This window comes from Melanaphis sacchari, unplaced genomic scaffold (genome assembly GCF_002803265.2).
Source record: "Melanaphis sacchari strain LSU unplaced genomic scaffold, SCAv2.0 Contig7_pilon_pilon, whole genome shotgun sequence".
Classification (NCBI taxonomy): Eukaryota; Metazoa; Arthropoda; class Insecta; order Hemiptera; family Aphididae; genus Melanaphis; species Melanaphis sacchari.
This window is the reverse complement of record NW_020271560.1, coordinates 5,911,155-5,931,683: the sequence shown is the minus strand read 5'-3', so window position 1 is coordinate 5,931,683 and position 20,529 is coordinate 5,911,155. Positions and strand designations below refer to the sequence as shown.

Below are 20,529 nucleotides of genomic sequence, written 5' to 3'. Positions count from 1 at the left end.
AATTATTATAGTAATTTATAGCTATATTATTATTTTATAATAATAATTTTGTAATAAACACAAAAAAAAAATAAAAATAAATAAACAGTACTTAAAAAATAACAAAAATAAAAATAATATTCATAACATATTTAAAATTGTAATAAATAAGTCTTACTGTCTTACTGTAGCTTATTATAATTATAATTTAAAAATTAACAAACTAAATAACACATATTACTAAATTTTTAAATTAGATTTCAAAATAATTCTTTTTTTAAACATATCATCTGCAGTTTGTTAGATTTCATTAAATTGTATAGAAAAATAATCTTTTAATGGCACTTAATGACAACAGTAGTGTATTACAACATAGGAATATTACTTTGATTGGTGAATTGCTATTTTATATTTTATGAAGTACCAATATATTGATAACTACTTTTCTATATTTAAATTATACTATAACAGATATCATAAAATTAAACAGATACTTTTTATAGATATATTTATGTATATACTATTCAGCTTAAATTTAATATTATGCTTGAAAACTATTTGAATACATTTTCATTTGAATAATTAGCTTTGAAAAATTATTCAAATAATTGTAAAACAAATATTTGAACATTTTTTTATTCGAATACGAAATAGTCATCTAGATTAAATGTTGTCCAACCCTGGGACTAATGTTAAAAATATAATATTTCACTCAATGTATCATTCACAATAAACACCATATAACATGGACACTGAACCATCCATGTCGGTAAACTCGGACGGTCGTATAATATATAATAGGCGTCATCATTATTTATTATTGTTCAGTGACTCGCCGAGTAAGTATTATTCAGGCGAGAGCCTGTAGAAGGCAGCGGTGTAATAATATTGCAACTATGTATAGTTGTGTGTGAATGTAATGTTCCGTGATTCACAATTCCATACGAAATTACTTTGTGCCATTGCCAATAAATTAGATGACGTGTAATAAAGACATTTACAATTGTATTTGTAAAAACCTATTTCAAACCTGAAAAATGTTTGAAAGTCTACGTTTCTATTTATCTAAAAAGTTATTATATTTTTTCAAAAAAAAAAAAAAATAGCCGTTATTTTTAATTTGGTATATTTAATATTATTATTTTCGCATTAATAATTTCCAAAATACACGCTTATACGCCTGAATTAGTAACCATGGATTATTAAATCTATAATCTACATCATATTTATAGGCCTCATAAAATATATATTTAACATTTATTCATTATATTTGTACAATAAATGGTTCAATTTGAACTCAAAAATATATTTATATATATATTGTTATTTCAATAAATTTCCACAATTTTTATAATTAAATTTATAAACTACAATCGTATTTTTTTTTTTTAGTCAAATTTAAATATTAAAATTATTTATTCTTTTAGCTAATTTTAGTTTGTTTATACTTATATAACATTTAAAATACATTATTATAATTAACTGAAAATATAACAACAACGTGGAACCGTATTACTTATTTATATGCACATATTAGAAGAAATACATTTGTATAGCGAAATATTCCGATAAATATTTTGTGAAATCGTGTATTCATATTATTATCAACAGATTTTTATTTTGGTAGAATAGTATGTAATATTATAATTATAAATCATATAATATGAGAAAGCATGATTTCGACACTGAATCTCATTATTGATTAGTTGTATGATGAATGATATAGCAGAATGTAAACAATTACCGGTAATTATTCTACTTGAAAATTAATTTAATAAATATATCTATCAAATTTTGTTTTATTTTTTTTCCAAACATCCCTCTAATCATCCCTGAATAATAAAACAATGTTCTAATTGCCGTACATCAATATCATAATACGATATTTGATCAAAAAAATAAATAAACAATACTTATCAATTATCATTAATTACTTTTTTTCTTAAAAAATATCTTTTAAATTTTGTATTTTTGAACACCCCTACTCACTCCCCATCGAAGTAATCAAAATAGTTTGTATTACATAATTTTTATTAGAAATATATGTTTAAAACGTAACATCATGATGACGCGTGAATCAAATATTGTAATCGCGTGTAATATATCTGATTTAGAAGAGACTGTATAATATCGTTGCCAAATAGTGATTAACTGTATTGTGTTAAAATAATATCAATCACGGTGAGCTTTGTATGTCACGTAATTGCGAAAATTGTGTTCTGTGTTGCGATATACATTCACCGTGAATTCGATATCTGATTACAATATTATTATATTATACACATTATGAGACCAATATAGGTATTCAGCTGAAATTTTGTAATTGTATGTTTTGAATTAATTTAGTTTCTATTAATATTTATAATAGTTTATAAAATTGTGATAAATGATATAAATATAAAATTTGTTGTAGTAAATGTTACTGTGTACTTACTTAACCCAATCTAACCAATAAATTGTTAAATATAATTTTAAAATGTATTTTAATACCCATTTAAAATAATCTAGAGCTAAAAATGACAAAATAATGAATATATTGTTAGTATTATTAAATAATATATATATTTTCAATATTTAATGCCAGTGTAAAATTTCTCCAGAAGCGATTTTTTTCTAGGTTAACATTTTTTGTCTTTTATTTATACATGTATTTTTATATAATAATCAAATCTAATTTTAAATTTCTATTCACTCCACAATAATACAGTAATCAGTAAAATTCTTCTTACGTCTTCAACAGTCCAAAATTATCTCCATTTTGTGGATATACTAACTAATATAATGTTCCAGTATCTTCAATATTCAAAATATAAAAATTAATTCCCTGTACTATTTTTTTTTTAATTATACAGGCTAATAATTTAATTTTGATTTAGCTTGCATTTTTTACATTAACATTGTAATTTTATAATTTAAATTCAATATTTTAATTTCCAAAGCTAATCATATAAAAAAAAATTTAATTTTTTTATAGTATCTTTTTAATAGAATGAAAATTTAACAAAAAAATATCAATAGAACTTAGCATAAAAATGTATTGGTTTTTTTTGCCACTGTTTTTATATTTAACTAAAAAATAACTATTAAAATTTTAAATCACAAAAATTATTCAAATCCTTTTTTTTTTTTTTTTGTTCAAAGTTGATGTGTAGACTATTCAGCTGGACAATTAAAGTTATGTAACAGAAGATTAACAGTTTTAACAATTAAATAGTCGAATTAAGTAAATACAATAATAAACAAATAATTAAGAAAGTACAATGTTGCAAAAGAAATATTCAAATATTTAACAAGTATGATCACCAGATACTTTTAAGGTTTAAATAGTAAACATCAAAGTCTCCAAATGTTGATTGAAAATCAAAAACGAAAATCAAGACCAAAACCTTTTTCTATTAAAATGCTCTATAGCATAATGAAATAGCTTCTAGATAACTACTTTTGAAATTTTGTTTAACCTATTTAACTATGAAAGCTTATCCGAACCACTATAAACAATTTTGTATACATGAAGTAAGTTTTTTGGATTCATCGTCACAGTGATTTGAAGTTCATAAAAATGTTCAGAAGGTCAACAACGGTTACACAACAGTCAGACACATTATCATCGAATAAAATTTATCTATCGGATGTAATACTACGTTTAGGCATAACGGAAATGTGTTTATTATAAGTGATCCTTTTAATCTTTAAATCCCTAAACTTAGCATCATTTTTTCGAAAAATGTATTAAATGATGTTTTGAAAATATTTTATTTTTAAAATGACTCTATAATTTATGTGATGATTTCAAATCATATGAAACAAAAAAATATTTTAAAAACACATAATACACCGATAAAATTATTGTTTATGTTGAGTTATAAATAAGTCCACCTTGTCTCATCCAAACAACACGAAAAGTAGATAGTATACGATTTGTGCACATCCGCTACCAAATATGGTACCATAATGGGAATATTATGGTATAAATAGTTTTCTTAGGAGATGATCCTTTCCATTTGTAAGATTTTTTCGTTAGCTTTTTTATACTCGATTGCTCACCTCAAACTACACTGGTAACGTATATGACTACAGGTCAAAATCTAACCACTCAAATCACTTGCAGAATCCGTTAGCTGAAATGATTACCGTTATATTATTATCACACAAATATCTTATAATACAACGGCACCGTCCACAGACCAAAAACAATTGTTAATTTGAGGTTTCGACCCCTGAAGCAATTATAGATGTGAACGCATTAGGCGAGTTACAGTGAACAATATTGTTGGTTTTCCGACACCTCTTATACGCGTAATTGTATGATATTATTATGGTGTTTTGTGCACACCGTTTCGCGAATGCCGAAAATTAAAGGTATATCACCTATAGGTTAATTAATTTTTGTCTCGATTAAAGTCTTCTAATTAACTTGATAACTCAACTTGTTTAATAGCATGGCATGCAACTATGTTGTTTTCATATTATTAATCATGACACGGTTAATTTTACGTAAAAAAATTGTACGGTTTTTTATTTTTATTAAGCACAGCGAGTCATTATTTCATTTAAGTGTAAGAATTATTATTCAAGAATTCAAGTAGGCTTTTGTGATTTTTTAATGTAAGTTGTGTGTAATTTAAAATTTTAATTTTTAATAATTTAGTATAAACAATAGGTACTAAGTATAAAAATTGCTCTACTAAAATTTAACAAGCTAATCACAAGCCATTACTATATTGTGTTTAAGATAATATGCTATTTAGTATTTAGTTCATTCAAAATGTGTGCAACCAAGAAATAAACAAATAAACAAATAATTATTTTAAACTAAAACAATGTGGATTAACAAAGATAAATTTTCAAAAGGATACTATCAGATAAACAAAACCAAAAAATTATTAACAAAATGCAATGTTTTTAAACTGTTGATCGCCATTGTTTTTATTAATTTATTAATAAATATAGTTTTACTTAACTTAAAACTAAAATATCTTAGAATTATTGTAAAATTACAAAAATATTTTTCTTCTTATTCTTCTTCAAAATGTTCTCAGTTTATAGAGAATAACATCATACATTTCTAAAATTTTTAAAAGTTCGATTGCGTAACTTTGCTAATTTAAAATCATTTATTGAAAAATATGAAAAATACCTAAATTTTCAAACGAAATTTAAAACTTCTTTTTTTTTTTTTAAACTGAGTTAAACGAATAGTTTCTCTGTATTATTATTTAAATTAAATATATTTTTTTTTACATTTTAGTGCTTATTGTTGACTTAACTTGACTAATCAAGTTATCATAATATTATTCACAGATTTGATAGTTATTAAAATTGAAAAACACTCTTAAGTTTTATTTAGACTCTCCTTTTTTATGAAGTTTTATTGATAAAATAGAACAAACGACTTATGTACAGGATAAGGCACATCGTTTTTAGATTCTTCCACTTCCCTATTAAGTCTCTATTAAATTTATGTGGCGTTATCATTGTTCCAAATAAAAGAGCTCGCACGTTAAGACACGGTGATGCTCGCCGCACTGATTTATAAGATTATTTAGACCGTGGTAGTATCAGAACAAACTTTAAACCTGGAGTAAGTCTGTTTTAAACTTCTTAGAGCAATAGTAAAATTCGTATATATATTTTTAAGACATGAATAGTGGTGCGTGTTATAGGAATTATATTTCCATTACTTTCGTAGATGTGCTTTCTTTTCGATTCTGACATTTACGAAGGACGTACGTGTGATTTAGTAGGTGATGGTGATTACAGGACAAATCTTATACGATTTATTGCGTGCCAAAAACGTACGCGCTTTTAGTGATACGGTTTTAAGTATGACGAAAAAAAGAAACGGATTCGTAATTCGTTGATGGTTTTAATTCCATTGTTCTGAAATAACGTTTTAGATAAAATCTAAGTGATATGATATTAAATTTATTGTTGTTTTTTTTTTATTATTTTCATATATTTTTTTTTTAAAAACTTTTTTGAACGGAATATTTAAAAAGTTAACATATTTTTTTGAAATATAAATCGTAAGCAGGTTAGTCACGATAATTTAAGAATTTATTTTTTAAGTATGAAAAACCACTCCCCAATAAATTAACTAACTATGTTAAAACTGAATTAATTTCAGAGCTCAGCGATTCATTTTTGTTATTGTGTCTTTTCTAGTTAATTATATTCGCTTAGTATTCCTATTGAGAAATTAAAGTAAATTTTATTGGAAACATAATTTATTGTTTCTATTTCTTCATTTTTTTTTTTTTTTTTTTTTTAACTAGATTTTTCTTAATTTGTTTTCTTTTACAATAATTTACATGTACTTTTGCTTAAACCTGAAACCGAATTTTAAATCGTGGTGTTGTAATTACGTTGTCAAAAATGAAGTTAATTGGGAAGGCGAGAATGATGATAGCTTACTGATGGCAGGATGATACAACTAAAAATTTACTCACGACAACTGTTAAAAAATACATTTACAAATATTGTTAAGTTATTTAAATACAATAATTTAGAGTCAAATTGATTGCTTCTGACGTTTAGGTCGTTTTTGTAATACAAAATAATTAATAGTCGATCTATAAGGCACCGTATGGTAACCATTGATACGTATACTATATAGATACTATATTAATATGTGTTCAACTCATTGAGAGGATACTGATAAATAATTCATACTATCATATTGTTGCAATAAAAATAGAAAAATATTTAAACATCACGAGTAATTTTAAACGTAATGTTAAGCCCAAATTATTATTAAACTATTATAAATTAAAAAAAAAACACCGATTTTTCAACATATCGACATAAAACATGAAATTGCTCAACTGTGTCAATCGATAAATTTAGTATTGTGATCTTTTACGATATACGTTTTTTAAAAGAAAAATACGTATAATCTACCATTTAAACGCAACAACATTATAGTTGACCTATTTTCATGCAATTTATTATCATTAAACAATTTAATAATTTTACATTTCGATAATATATTGTATAATATGTGTTAGGTAACGTGTAAATATTTCTATGTAGATAAAAAAAATAAACATAGAACTATAAGCCACAGTGTTAATGATATTAAATATTATATTATTATCATCAATTTTTATAAAACAATAGTTAATACTTCTTGTCATTCAATTTGGTTTATATTAAAAATATGTAATAAATTAAATAAAACTTTTTTAATTATTATATTGTTTTTTTATTATTTTTATTATAGTTACGTTAAATATAAATTAATATTAAAAATCAAAATTTGTAATTTTTAAACTATGTTTTTATTCAAATCACAAAAACATATCGTTAATATTTAAAATACTAATAAATTAATTTTATTCAGAAATTGTTACATTAATAAAAGTAAATTATCCGAATCCTACTAATTACTATATATTATATAGAATAATGTCATTTTCAACGATTATTTGTCGTTTATACTAAATTAATATTGGTTCGTGTGTGCCAATATTTATGTATTTTCATGAGTATATTTAATATGTTTTAATGTTTAATGTATCAGTTATCTGCACTTTATAGACGATAAATGGTTCTGTGATAAAATAAATTAATGAATTAAAATATAATTTATGATGCATTATAATTTGATCGCTTGATTACTGTTCATGAGACAGTTGTATCTAAATTATTGTGTTAAGATTAGTACCAGTGAATCAAAATATTTGTTATTAATTACAATTTATGACAATATATAAATATAAATTTGTACATTACAGTACTTATAATAAATAAGGTAACGGTAATTTGTAGGCAAATATTTATTTTTTTTCTATTGGTACGTCTTTTGTCACTAATATCACAAAAACAATATTTTAATAAAAATAAACCACTAAACTAGCTACAATATTATTATATTACATTTAATATATATATTATATCATATTATTAACAGTTTATATATATAAGGGAATAAGTAAAACTCACTAATTTTCAGTGAATGAAAAAAAAAAAAACAGTTTTATACTGTAATGGATTTTTTATTTCACAAATAATTTAAAATAAGAAAAATACATAATATAGGTTATATTAACTACGAATTTCAAATTTGATTTTCCTTTTAGAAAATAATATAAAAATCAAAAAGAATTGCAAAAATAAATTATTTTCATTTTTTAATATTTATCTGAGTATATTCAAAAATAAAGTTATTATATAAACATATACTTAGTTGACCATAATTTTGGGAGTAAACTCGTCTTCAAATGATCGCAATATTTTTAATACCTCAGTGAATAGGTACTATAGAAAATTTAATACTCAATCTGATGTTTTTATATATTTTAGGGGTTTGCAATGAACTCGTCGTTGGCAGACAATGACACGATCAAAGATTCTGTCAATACCACAACCAGTCCACACAATTTATTCAAAGATAGAAACTTCACCGACTACTTGTTGATAGTACTGTTCTGCCTTGTCATATTGACGACAGTGGTAAGTGAAACGAATTAAACTATATATGTATAGTATTATTTTTATTGTGGTATGTGTTATGCAATTGGTTATACTTAGAATAAATAAAAATCAATGGATTTACTTCGTGAAGACCAAATCCGTATATATATTATAACGGGTGTAACGTTTATGCAAAAGAATACAAGTACCTATTATTGAAATAATATTATACGAGTATTTATTTTGTCACCGTCGGGTTATTTACAAAAATTTAAAATTTCTCCTGAATAAACATGAGTATTTTTTCGATCGAGTTTAAGCGTAAAATATGTTACGTATAGTTATTATATTATGTATGTTTGTATTAGTCAATAAAGTCTATTTATATTACCCCCCAAATGCGGTCTTTATCACGTATGTATTTATTAGAACTATTATTGTATTAAAAGTAAAAGTTTCGACAGTTATTTGAATTATTCGTATCGATAGTGGCTCTAAACGATTATGATTGAGTGATTTTGAATAATGAGAGGAGTCGGTTTATAGATTTAATTGTTGTATACAAATTTTTCTGCCGATTCCTTCGTTAACGAGAAACCATAATAGTACAAATCTTAGCAATCGCTCGTTCGGTAAGGTAATGGCTTTTTGTTGTGATTAGACTTACGCCCGACTAAATACGAGTGTCGAAACGTATGTTTTATCACCCGAGTACAACTTTATGATACGGAAATACGTATAGTATATAATTTTTATAAGAGCTAAATAAATTTTATTGATGATTAATCGTTATGAAGTATAAAGTTTTTATGTACATATTTTTTTCACTTAATAATTTGTATTATTATAATTGTATTAATATTGATGATTTTTTTCAGATAAAAACAAAATTATTGCATGTAGGTATACAAAAAATTTGTTGGTACAAACCAATGATAAAAAAAAAAAAAATGCACATGAAACTAAAATTTAGATATTATGCAAACACCCCGATAATTGTTATTCACGCCGATTTAAGTGAATGAATTTCTTTATATCTTTAAGTAGTCATGGTACTTAATAAATTAAGTAATACTTTGAATACGTAACGTAAATACGTAAATTCAATCATTTATCGCTCGTTATTTTAATTTTGATTTAACTCACTACTGAAACATTTAGGTAGAGGATGAGTAGATACTTTTACACGCCTTTTTCTGTCTTAATATGCCACTATGACTCAGGTACAAATTAAAATAATGAACGATAAATGATTGCATTTGCATTGTGTATTTAAAATATTATCATATAAAATATAATTGTAGTCATCAACAAACATGATATTTAAATAATAAATCATATCATGTATAGACAGTAGTGTATTGGTAAATAAATTTATGGGTATACACATCTAAAAATAGTTGAATAGGTATACCTTAAAAAATGTTCTCGCTTTGCTCGAAATATCTTAACGCTTATAATAGTATTTTAATAAGCTTTATCTTTTATTACAAACACTCACTCTTCACGTAATGTATATGTAACAACGTAAATAACTTTGAACTAGCACACTTTTAAAATTTAATTTAGGTAATTTATTTCTTATAGTCTATAAACGTATTTAATTTATTCTACAAATATTTGTATGATTGTTAATTTTTTTATTTTTTTATATTAAATCAAAATTGCGATTTAAGTGATGAACAGGATAACATGTAAATTTGGTTTGAACGTGAGTAGTATTCTTACAACATAAAATTCAGTATAATATCCGCTATGGACGCATACATTTTAAATTTCAACAATAATATTGATACTAATATTGTAATGTTTACACTAAACAGTATACACGCTTGGCAGTTCTCGAATTCCGAACTTCATAGTGGGTCGAAGCTATTTTTGGACAGTGTATTAGTCATAATATAATAACAATTTTATATAGTATTATTATTTATTTTATACTGTAATATTAATTATGACTGATGATATACTAGAAGCTTACGCATACTCATAATGCATGAATTTTCAGTTGACGTATATCCATAATTGATGAATTTTTTTTAAGGTATACGCATAAATCTAAAAATAGGGATCCGAGTATACGTCATATACCTGCATATACCCTCCAATATACCACTGTGTATAGATAGATAAGTATATAATTAAATTACGAGTGAACTAAAGACATCTAAAATTATTTTTTCAAAGTATTTACAATTGTATTCACATATTTTAATGTAATTAGACTTATTACTTATAATTATTTTTATTTTTTTTTATATCGGTCCATAGCCCCAATAAAATTTAACTAAGTTAAAAATAAATAATTAGGTTATATACCTTGTCATTTTTACCAAAAGGACGAAATATCAACATATTTTATTATCAGTAGGTACGTAAGTTGCTGCAATTAAAAAATAAATAACTTATTTCAAAATAAAATATTTAAAAATCCCTATATTTAAACATATTATATTGTTATACTTGAATTTTAAAAAATAAGTAAAAACTATCGAAACAGATTGTCAATTTCAGAACGTTAATTTGCAATGTTACTCATCTGAAGTATGCATTTACAATAAATACAGGTGTTCTATTTAATATTTTTCTGGATAAAATTTTATAAATATTAATCTGTATCCTATTAGGTTTTACTAATCAATAATTATCATACTTCATGTTAAAAGCAAATATTTGTATCATTATTTTTATAACACCGTTATTAGCATTGACAGTTTTCTTTGAAAAAATAAATAATTTGCCATCATTTTTTTTTTTTAAATGCATTAGGTTCTAGCACTATAATTATAACATACTTACCAAAAAATTTTCTACCACTCATATAAATTATACCTTAATGGCACTTTATTGCAGTGAAATCATGATTAATGAAAACCAAATTATGTTTATTAAACGCTATGTTTCTTCTTCTCTCGGTACTTAAATTTATGATTTTGGATAAATTTTAATTTATAATTTATTTATTTTTTTTGTTTATCTATTATATACAATTATTATCACACTGTTGGTTTTTAAACTCATCCATTAATCTATAAAAAAAAAAAAAAAATAGTCGATGAATGACACAATAGTAGCAAATATAAATAAAAATAAGTATTATGGGAATACTATGTAATATTTTATTTTTATATGAAAACCACAATCAAAAATATGAGTCACTATGAGCTATGCATTTTTCATAACATTTTTAATACAATTCTGTGTTGAAAATGTTTAAGTTCACGTTATTTTTATTGTTTAACCCTTGATAGGGTAGAACAAAAAAAGTCATCAGATTTTTCTAAAAATTGGTACACATGCACTAATGGAGTGTTATGATTTTGGGAAAAATATTGGAAAATTTTTATTTGTTTTGCATGGTTAGAAAAGTGGTAGAAGAATAGTTTCCTTTTGTCCCTTTACGAATCATAAGATTTACTGAACAGGCAATGGTAATATATTTCCCACTTATGCGGTTACTTAAATAAATATATAATACTCATCCAAACTAATATAAATATAATAAAAAAGTAAATAAATATGCAATAAAAATCAACTAATACATTTCTTATAAAATAAAACATAACAAATCTCGTTTAAAAAATATCATAATCAATTAATCGGTACAATTAAATAATTCACAATATTATTAAAGTATTTTTATTTCTTTAAATAAATTTAAAAAAAAAAAAAATTGATATAAAAAAAATAATAATAATATATCATTTTAATAATAATTCTAGAATTTTCCATATAAATAATATAAAGTAATAAAATATAATCAGTCTCAGGTAGGTTTGTGGTAAAGTTCAAAACATACATTATTTGCATAGTGTTATTTCACATTAGAACAAATCATATTTAATCTTTATTCTTTAGATTTCGTGATTATCATTTCACATCTTTTATACTTATTAATGAACTTTGACATATAATCAACACCTATAAAATTATGATTGATGGAAAGTTTTTTTTTTATTATTATTTCTTTGATCGTGGAGGGAGATGTATTCTTTTTTTGTATGAAAAATTTCCAATAAATTCATCAGTTAGTCTTGATCTAAACTCTAAATGCGTATTTTATTTACTTTTATTCTTGTTGCAACTTTCTTTATGTAAAATATAAGAATTAACAATAGTAGTATCAACCATATAATAAAAAAGTTTAATCCACCACTTCCTCGACTTCTGGATAATTTAATATAGAGACATATATTGATCAAATTTGTCAACTCCTTCCATGTATTTATTATAATGTGATATTCCAATATAATACTTTACTTGAACCAACCCTTTTTCCTTTACCATTTTTCTCAATACTGTAGATGTATTTGAAGAGCTATGCATATTGCTAACAAGTGTCACTGATTTACTTCCTACATTCTTCTATCAACTATTACCAATATCTTCACTTTGGGCATATTCAATGTCACCAGAATTATACTTGCCGTTAGTTCTAATAAGGTGTTTTGGATAATACTTTTTGTTTACTATAAATGTTTCACATGCAAATATACCGTCACACAAAAGTTTTATAATTAGAGGTATATTGTAAAAAAATTATCAAAAAAAAAACACAATAAAATAAGTTTTTCAACATGTTGGTCAAGTTTAACACATCTTTTTCTCCTAGTCCATACTCAAGTATTCCATTTGATATTTTTCAAGTGTATATAATATCAAGATTCAATAAAAAACCACTATAAGAATCAGCCAATACCCCTTTTAATAGGTGTCATAACCATATATTGTTTCATAGTGGAATGACCCTTATATGCTATCATACTTTCATCGACTGCCAAGTATCTTAATGGGCGATATAATGTATCGAAATCCAAATAATTTCTTGATAGCATTTGAGAATTATCATTAAGATGAAGTGACCGTAGAATTTTCAAAAACCTTTTAACCAGCATGATTTAGGCCACATGTTCACAAAAAAAAAAAATTAGAATAATTTTACGAACATAACCTGATACTAGGTAAGCTATAGTAAACCATAAAAATTAATATTCCGATAAATACTTTTATTTCTTCAATGCTTGTGTTGATATTAACATTTTTTTGTTGAGCATATAAATTTGTTTGTTAAATAATAATTGTTTGTGATATAGGACTAATCATCTATTGAAATATACTTATAGGTGGTATTTTATAAATGTTTTTGTTTACTAGACCTTGTTTTTCTCTAAATCTAACTTTTTAAAATTTTTTTGAAGACTATCATGATTTTACAAAATTAAATTCACTACTTATATTTGGGTTTGAAACATTGTCTACTTCTATATTTATGAGTTCGTTTTCAAGATAATCATTATTTAAAAATATACTTACGTCAATAATAAGTCACCAATACTAACTTCATCTAAATCTACAAGTAGTTGCAGTCACTGAGTTAGTATATAATCTTTATCTTTATCAGTGTCATCCATTTCCTCAGCTGAGCTGGAGATAATATCTTCTAGAAACTCCAAATCATTATGTATACCTGATATCATGTATATAATACAATGTTTTTGTACCAAATCATTTTTATTTTTTTATAATATTTATAAAATAATATAAATACAATTTATATATATATATATATATATATATATATATATATATAACAAATGCATAAAAAAATATAATTCAAAATATTGAATAATTCAAATTAAAATTCACTTTGAGAAGTAGAAGGAATATTACTATTTGCTTTTTCAATATTTACTACATTAGGTACCTGCACTTCAGCTTCAGCCATACTAGAATCTGCATGTAAAAAAAAACTTCTAAGTTAATATTATAAGAAATTAAAAAAATAATAATTAGGTTTGTTTACCTGATAATCTAATAGATAAATTCCAAACTTGTTGATTTAAAGAGTTATTAGCATTGGTGGTATAATTGTCTGCATTAGTATTTTCACCGTCTTCCGAATTGAATGCTATATCATCGGTAATACCATTCAACTCTTCTAAAATCTCATATCCTGATAAAATTTGGAAAAAAATTGATAATTATTCGTAAATACTTTGTAAGTGGGTCATTTTTGGCCCCAAAAGTGTATATTTATTGAAAGAGTATGAAATGATAATTCAGAATGTACTTACTTCAAAATTGTTAATACAATTTGAAATTATTTTTTTTAATACATAGAAAATAATATATTGATATATTCATTTTTACTTACAAAAATTAATTGATATGAATTTATTATTGCTTAATTATTTTACTATAAACAAATTAGTATAGGTATAAATTTAATATTTCAATAAAAAATGTATTTTTTTAATACAGGTGACTTAAAAAATAAAAAGTTAAATTAATGACATATATTAATCGTCCATTAGCTATGTAACGATTAAGTAATATAGCTTCATTTTAGTACAGCAAACTTTTTTTATTTTTTATTTTTATTTTTATTTTTTTATTCGAAGTATTTTAAAAACTCTTTGATCAAAAAGCTTAACAATTCAATATAAAGTTTCTTATGATTTTTTTCATTTAAGTAATAAAAAATAATCCAAATAATACTGAGTTAAAATGTCTACATTATTTAATGTTATTTAGTAGTTTGGAATTTATTAAGAATACATTAGGTAATAACTAATAATAAATCAAAAATATTTATTTGTAATAATTAATACAATTTTCATTAGTAATTTTCAATACTATTTAATATTTATACAAATTAAATTATAATTTATATTTTATATTCACCGCATATTATTTTCAACAAAAACTTGAAATTATTAAATTTTCATGTTATTATCTTCGATTTTTTAGGTAATGTATTATAAACTGTACACTTCAGGTGCAAAACAGATAATACTTGGATTATATACACAACAATACTTGCTTTGACAAATGTATTTGTTTAGTACCATAATAATCGATGTTAATTATTCCCTGTTACCTCGCGTTCATTATAAAATTCGATGTTTAAGAGTTATTTCTCGTTAGTGGACAGCCGTACATAGCATAATTTATTGCAATGTAATCCAGGTATTTTGGTTCTGTTTGAACCGTCGAAGTAGACAGTGTCTTGAACTTTATTCAACACGTTATCACGGCATTATTAGGAAACGTGACGTTTTTTCGCCGTGTGATGTTTCCTCTTCAGTGGACACCTAAAACTAATTTTCTATCTTCAATCCTAATAAGAATTTTGACTTGGTTTCATCTATTAAGGATCACAGCATCTTTATCCGTAATGTAGACTCACAATTTATGTATTCAGCATCAAATCGAGCAACGTAACCATTAGTTTCCTCATCGAAATTGGTCGGGTCATTTGATTTGTGTATAGTGAACCCAATTCAACTCTTATTATTTTTTATAATTCATTATATTATTGACATATTATAGTGAACGTTCTTAATGAAGGACCAATGGGCATACAATTTGATTATTCAACGTATTTACTTTGATTTTTCTTAGAGAAAAATTTAATTACTAATCTCGATTTTATGAATCAGGTATAAAACGGGTAAATGTTTCTGGTGTTGATTCATAATATAAACTTTTTATGATCTTATGACGAAAAAGTGCGATAAAAAATAAAATATCTGTTCTAATTACAGTGAGTAACCGTCAAAAATAATTCGATCCTCTGTGAAATCGATCAAAATATGGGCAAGTCAGGATACTACGCTGTATTTATCTATTTCATACATTCGCCAACAGTTAAATTACGTGAACGTTCGAAATAATATAATGATTGATAACATAATAAACGGTTTACAGAAAATAATCGAGTAGAAATCTTAAAATTGTGTTATTGAACGTCATCGGTATAGATATCAAAACATCATTTTTTTTATTTGAGATGACAACAAAATCGTTGCTAATAACGTTCATTATATTGATCTTAAAGTTGGCTGATTCCTTGATAATGACATTTTATGGTTTCATTTTTACTGATGAAAAAACGTGCACATTTCATGTATCGTATTTGCCTTCGTATCGTAGAATTTTGTAATATTATATTATATTATTACAGCACACATGAAAAAATATCATATAACATTCGTTAGGCATGGAAATTATATTTTTTCTCGTTATTTTCTATATAGAAGAAAAACTAATACTATGTACTCTAAATTTCATATTTCGTACTACATACCGTATATAATATATTCCACGAAGAGTATTCGGTTATTATCCAATTTCACTTGTAATTTTTAAAATTTAAACTTAAGATAGTCGGATATTTCTTTAAATATTTTCTCAGGAACATTTCGTATTGCCGAGGGACTATGGTAGATCGATGAGTTTCAATAAAATGTATACGATTCTATTGGTTTCCAAAAAGATTTTTTCAACTTAAAAATTGTTATTATATTGGCCTGTAGTAATACATAAACTAAAATAACCCGAAAAAAAATTCGACGTAGATATTAATCATCATGGAAAAACATGCGAATTTAAAGAAAACTAGCAAAACTCGGTTAAATTAGCAAGAACTCATTAGTCAACATATCACAAAAAATGAACTTAGAAGTTAATAATAATTTGTTTTAATTTTTCAAAAATAAAACCTCTCTCGTATTGTATACCCAATCATCAATAACATACACTATTCAGACTTTTTTCCATTGACCTCAGAAAATTCAAAAATAAATGAGATAAAATCTCAAACAACTTTACATTTTGCGATTTGTTTTTGTTAAAAGCGAAATTGCATATATAATACATAATATACTATAATATGTAATAAACGATAATGTCAAATTTAAAAACAAAGTTTATTTTTTTTTTTTAATAAATAATGTTAATAATTCATACTTTTTTTAAATAACAAGTAACTTTGATCTAAGTAGCTAAGATCTTCTTTTTTGTATAAGGTATTAAATTATACAATATATTTTAGAGTACTATACTATAATAATAACAACAACATTAAAAAACAATATACAACTACATGAAGTCAACAATGTCGAAACCTTAAGAATGAAAAAAGTTACAGAAAAATATTAAAAATTCTGTTATACTGAAGAATATTTGATTTCATTTTTATTAAAATTGTTCAGTGATTCTTCTGAAAAAAACACTAAGAACTAAGAAGTAAGAATCTCAAAAATTATTTTTATTTGAATATTTTTAATATGTCTAATTATTAATCTATAAAGATACTGTCTGGAAATATTTTGACATCTGTTGTATTGCTTTTAAATGGTTTACTAAAAAACAAAAATCAAACATCTTCAAGGGCAGTAAATCCAATAAAAGTTATATCTATTCTGAATCTAAAATATTGAACTATAAATTTCAATATCTATTTGTTATTTAACTACATTTTTTATTAGATTTTTTAATCTAACTGAAGCACATCATGTGTATAATTGTATAGCAAAGCATCCTAGTACACTACAGATTGCCCAATTTAGTCAATAAGCACATTTTAAATTTTAAACAGTAAATTTATAGATAAAGAAACAATAATATTAATAATTTAGTACTTATTTTTTGAGAAAATTGTATTCAATAATTAATTTTTTTTTTAAATACAGCAACTTCATTAAAAATAAAGAAAATACTTAAATTATCAACCAACACCATATTAAGTAAGATATTATCAATGAGCGCAACGGGTGAAACGGGTGCGTTAAATTAATTATAATAATAAAAAAAAAAAAATTGAATTCAAATGTTATTGTATAGGTAATTATAATTTGTATATAAAAATTGATAATGATATTGACATATAAAACACATGCAAAATTTCAAGATTTTATTTTTAAAATTTGATCGAGTAGTATCAATACTTAAAACACAGTATATATATTCTATTTATATTAGTCCATAAAAAAATAATTTACAATAATATAAAATAGATGTTATACTTTATTAAGTATTTATACTTAGGCAATTTTGCATGATTATAAACGAAGACAAGTTTGTACTGATCTACTACACATGACGAGTAGGTGTTAAGTGGGTCATTATTATATGTGTGTATACAAAAAATGATTCTGAGCGGAAACAGTCTGAAAATCTATATCACTAAATTTATTTAATGATATATATTTTTTCAATTAAACTATTAAAGCCATTTATTTTACTTTTGGTATTATATTTGGTTAATATACGTAAAAGTTTTAAGTTTCCAAAAATAATGTCTTTAAGTTATAACAAAATAAATTGCTATTTATCTTTAATTAAATTATTTCTTCCTAATCTTTATTTCAAATTTCTATAAATATAATTCCTTTTATATGTTTATTATATTTTATAGTTTAAGTGTTAGCTATTCGTGAGAAATCTTGTTCTCAATTTTCAAATCTTAGATATAAAAAGAAGTTTTTTATAAGTGCAAAATAGTTAGTAATTTTGATTCATTTCATCAAAATTCTAATTTTAAATCCATAAAAAAATATATATATTATTTTAATATTTTTATAAAAGTATAAGAAATACTTATGAATGATTTTGTATTAAATTTTCAAGAACTATGACCCTGTGAATAAATTTTTATTAACATCCATAAAAAAATAATAATAATAAAAAAAAAAATAAAAATTTGTTACGCCTTTAAATAACTCAAAAAATTGTTAAAATAATTTTAAAGCATTATCATATAGGAAAAATGGTAATATAAATTAAATATTTTGCAAAAATTTAAAACATTTACAATTATTTGTTTTTAAATAAAAAATAAGAATCAATTATTAAGAACTGTTATACAAGTGAATATCCAATGTTATAAAAATTAATTTGGTTTACCGGTTGATTTTATATATATATATATATATTTAAAAACTTAAAAAGAACCTACTATTAAATTTTTAAATCTTTGGTAAAAACAGAAATTGTTCTATGTATTTCTAACTACAAAATAACTTGTATTTTTCGAAATGTTGTCAAAATTCTGACTTTAAATACTTATAAAAAAATATTGTAATGATAAATTTAGATATTTTTCTATTGGAAAATTAATCACTTATCAGAAACTTTATACCTTTTATGTTTTCAGGAATTTTTAATCATTCATAAATTTCAATTGGCATTTATAAAAAAAAAAAAAAATCGAAAATTATAATTGTTTGTAAATAATATAATAACAAATATCTATGGTTATTAGTTATTAAAATACAAGAAAATATCAAAAATTGTTAGAAAAAAAAACAATTATTTTATGCATAACTATCCAATGTCGTAAAAATTTACATTTCAAATGTTCATTCGTCTCTTAAGTACAAACTATAAATTAACCAAATTTTTTAAATAAAAAATGATTCATCGCTCCGCTCCAAATCTAAAATATTAATAAATTAGTAATTAGTAATTATAATTTTCAAACCATCAATACCCTAAAATATTTTAACATTTTTATCAGTGATATATTTTCTTTTATAAAATTCCAATTTAGGTTCATCAATATTTATCGAAAATAGATTTGATTAATATGATTTATAATTTATAGTGGAAAAAGAAATTCTCACCTAAAAAGGAATATTGTATCATCAGAAGATACTTTATTTAAACGGTATAAAGATCTAAATTTTTTTAAATTTTGTTCTTAAGTACGTATATTTAAAAAATGTAAATCTCATTTAAAAAAATAATTTTTCAAAGAAAAAACGAGAGTGAGGATGCAATTTTTATAGTTATTTAAATAAATCATTTATTTTCAATAAGTTAAAATGTGTTAACGTTATAGGGAAAAAAAACTCTGTACTAGACTTCAACAACAACTTGAGAAAGAGAATGATAAATTCACGTTCAAAATGGTCAAGGCATGTAGTTAAGAGGTCACGTTCTTGATTATTACCCTTTCTTATCCGGAGGCTCGTGGTAAATAAAACACACTCACCAGCTATACTTTATTTCGTCGTAGAATGTTTGCTATATACTCACTGTGACCCACTCTGGCCGAGAAAAACTTTACCACTTCAGTTTCTTGTAATTTTATTAGCAAACAATAATATGACAATAGTGAAAAAATAATAACAAGCAATATTACTCAGCGTGAGAATATTTTCTTCTGTCCGTATAACTCATGTAGTGTATACATGTATAATAACATACAATTTAAGGGGAAAAACATTAATGCAACGAGACTTCTATGATACAACTTAAAAATATATTAAAATTACATCGGCAGTATATTTATAAAAATGTTGCCCCGTTTTATTCATAAAGTTTATAATCTGTACATAAAATTTAAAT

The 20,529-nt window shown here is 23.6% G+C and overlaps 1 protein-coding gene across 3 annotated transcripts in view; it reads left to right on the top strand.

The window, feature by feature from the left end:
• The window catches only part of LOC112601823 (octopamine receptor-like), a 152,707-nt gene that overhangs the window by 94,013 nt on the left and 38,165 nt on the right, over positions 1-20,529 (top strand). For all 3 annotated transcript variants that reach the window (XM_025349618.1, XM_025349617.1, XM_025349616.1), the window contains exon 4: positions 8,284-8,433. In XM_025349618.1, the coding sequence (XP_025205403.1) occupies positions 8,293-8,433 (141 nt within the window). In that variant the 5' untranslated portion in view covers positions 8,284-8,292. The remainder of the gene's footprint in view (positions 1-8,283; positions 8,434-20,529) is intronic.